This window comes from Mandrillus leucophaeus, unplaced genomic scaffold (assembly GCF_000951045.1).
Source record: "Mandrillus leucophaeus isolate KB7577 unplaced genomic scaffold, Mleu.le_1.0 Scaffold927, whole genome shotgun sequence".
Lineage (NCBI taxonomy): Eukaryota > Metazoa > Chordata > Mammalia > Primates > Cercopithecidae > Mandrillus > Mandrillus leucophaeus.
In genome coordinates, this window is record NW_012110108.1 from 365,564 (window position 1) to 368,924 (window position 3,361).

The following is a 3,361-nucleotide window of genomic DNA, read 5'->3' on the forward strand; positions in this document are numbered from 1 at the left end:
CAATGGTAATTATTAAAAATTCAAGAAACTGACCATTTTTGGATATCCTTATTCATATTTCACATGGATTGTACACTATAGAACTTACTACTCAATGAAAAGCCATTCATCCTAGTATTGCTTTCTGCCACTGTTAGTATCAGAATTCTGAGAGGCAGTTGGTTGAGGCATTTTAGGATGTACTAGATATTGTAACTACTATAAAATCTTGATGCCTTCATCAACTCCTATATTTTTTCAAAACAAAATATGGCATAATTTTAGACCCATAGCAAGTTTAGAATTGTCCCAAAATGTAGGTAAGCATGATAATGCATATGAAGTTTTTCATAAGTTTTGATGAATATACCAGGAATATGATATTTCTAATCCTGATGACAAGAATGATAGTGAAGCTGGTTTTGCAATAGCAGTGAGAGAGTAATGGTTGTAATCACTGTCACATGTTACCTATTATTTTGGGACTTACAAGGGCATGGGAAGCCTGAAATCACCAGAGTTGTTCCTTTCCTTTTGCTACTGAGGACATTCCTTTGAGAACTTACAATATGGAAAATACACAGGTAAGATGTTACATATCTTAAGAGTAGAATTAAAACATAGAATTACTTAAATGAGCCACAGTTTAGAAAGATTCCGTACACCGTAAATTTTTACCTACTCACTTCAGGAGGGGATATCTATTTGAAATTATTTTGACTATAAAATGAAATATGCATTTTTGGAATTAAATTTAAAAAGTATATAAAATAATTGATACAATATTTACCCAACTCCAATTTTGAAAGAAATTATTTTTCTAACACATGCTCCTGTAATTGCTAAATTTTGGTACTAAGAATGACCTCCTGTAAAGAAAAAATTTGCATAATTTAATGTTGGCCAAAATATTTTGTTCCAAGTAAGATATAGTATTTGAGTTCATAATAGTTGAATTAGTGCTTTTGTGACTGGATCAGCTGACGTACAAAAGTAAGTGTATGTACCCTACTACTGATAATGAAGTTCTAAAGAAGATGGACAGTCATGAGAGGAGCTATTTTGGGGGAGAAAAGTTGAGATGAGTGTTGGGAGGATACTTCTCTATTGTAAATCATATTTGTTTGGAAGTTTTAAAAAAATATAACTTAAACAATGTAACTGTAACTCTGTGTATACTAAGAAATGGGGGCCCAGTGAAGTTGAATTATGGTTCAAAAGACAATATAAAAATGTCATAAATTATTAGGCTCATGGAGACTACAGAGAAGCACCAAAATCATAAGCATATATTATGTTTATTTATTAAGTTTCTTGTGTATGTGTGTGTGTGTGTACTGAGCATGTTGGTATATGTATATATAGTGGATGAATGGTGTAAAATGCACTGTATTTAGTAGAAATGTGATTAACATAATTTAATGTTAGAATGTCAAACTAGCCCATTATTTATCTTTATTGCATCCTGAAATCACTTAAAAATTAGTACACTATTCTAATTATCTATCTACACTCTTTCTACTTTATCCTATAAAATAGCACACCTATGATGAAGAATACGAGTGCAGACTATGACTACTTATGAGAGAAAAGTTACATCTAGGTGGTAAACAATGAGTAAGATTTATACAAAATGTTTATTTTTCCTTAATTTTATCTTATTGTAAACATCATTTCTGCTTCAGAGAAACAGAATGGTGAGACAACTGAGAATAAAGATGTTTTATTGATGTTATTAATATTTTTGAGATTATCTCTATATTGATTTAATACCCTTTGATGCACACACTTTGATTTTTAGAGAGAAACTCGTCTAAGATATGATCTGTGAAAATCACACCAGGGTCACTGAATTTATTCTTCTTGGTTTTACAAACAACCCCGAGATGCAAGTTTCCCTCTTTATTTTGTTCCTGGCCATTTATACAGTCACTTTGTTGGGCAACTTTCTTATTGTCACAGTTACCAGTGTGGATCCCGCACTTCAAACACCCATGTACTTCTTTCTTCGAAATCTATCACTTCTTGAAGTATGTTTCACCTTGGTTATGGTGCCAAAGATGCTTGTAGATCTAGTGTCCCCAAGAAAAATCATCTCTTTTGTGGGCTGTGGTACCCAGATGTACTTCTTCTTCTTATTCGGCAGTTCTGAATGTTTCCTTCTCTCCATGATGGCTTATGATCGCTTTGTGGCCATCTGTAACCCTCTCCGTTATTCAGTCATAATGAACAGGTCCCTATGCTGGTGGATGGCCATGGGTTCTTGGATGTCCGGTGTTCCTGTGTCTATGCTACAGACGGCTTGGATGATGGCCCTGCCTTTCTGTGGAGCAAATGCCGTGGACCACTTTTTCTGTGATGGTCCCCCAGTGTTAAAACTAGTCACAGTGGATACAACCATGTATGAAATGCAAGCACTTGCCTCCACACTCCTGTTTATCATGTTTCCCTTTTCTCTCATTTTGTTTTCCTACACCCGCATTATCATAACAATTCTGAGGATGTCCTCTGCCACTGGTCGCCGGAAGGCATTTTCTACTTGTTCCTCACACCTCATTGTGGTGTCCCTCTTCTATGGAACAGCCAGTCTGACCTACCTGCGGCCCAAATCAAACCAGTCTCCTGACAGCAAGAAGCTAGTGTCATTGTCCTACACTGTCATCACACCTATGCTAAACCCCATCATCTACAGCCTGAGGAACAATGAAGTGAAAGGGGCTGCCAAGAGGACAATCACTCAAAAAGTCTTACAGAAGTTAGGTGTGTTTTGACTTATTTTTATTATTTTTTATTATTTTATTTTCTAATGATACTTTAAGTTCTAGGGTACATGTGCACAACGTGCAGGTTCGTTACATATGTATACATGTGCCCTGTTGTTGTGCTGCACACACTAACTCGTCATTTACATTAGGTATATCTCCTAATGTTATCCCTCCCCCCTCCCCCCACCCCATGACAGGCTCTGGTGTGTGATGTTCCCCTTCCTGTGTCCTAGTGTTCTCATTGTTCAATTCCCACCTATGAGCGAGAACATGCTGTGTTCAGTTATTTTGTTCTTGCAATAGTTTGCTGAGAATGATGGTTTCCAGCTTCATCCATGTCCCTACAAAGGACATGAACTCATCCTTTTTTATGGCTGCATAGTATACCATGGTGTATACGTGCCACATTTTCTTAATCCAGTCTATCATTGATGGACATTTGGGTTGGTTCCAAGTCTTTGCTATTGTGAATAGTGCCGCAGTAAATAAAAAGTCAGGAAACAACAGGTGCTGGAGAGGATGTGGAGAAATAGGAACACTTTTACACTGTTGGTGGGACTGTAAACTAGTTCAACCTTTGTGGAAGACAGTGTAGTGATTCCTCAAGGATCTAGAAC

The 3,361-nt window shown here is 36.5% G+C and overlaps 1 protein-coding gene across 1 annotated transcript; it reads left to right on the forward strand.

The window, feature by feature from the left end:
* The first annotated feature begins 1,799 nt into the window (after positions 1–1,799).
* Positions 1,800–2,750, forward strand: LOC105531994 (olfactory receptor 10A7). The gene has a single exon (XM_011970055.1). It carries the CDS (start codon positions 1,800–1,802, stop codon positions 2,748–2,750), a length of 951 nt encoding a protein of 316 aa, XP_011825445.1.
* The last annotated feature ends 611 nt before the right edge of the window (positions 2,751–3,361 follow it).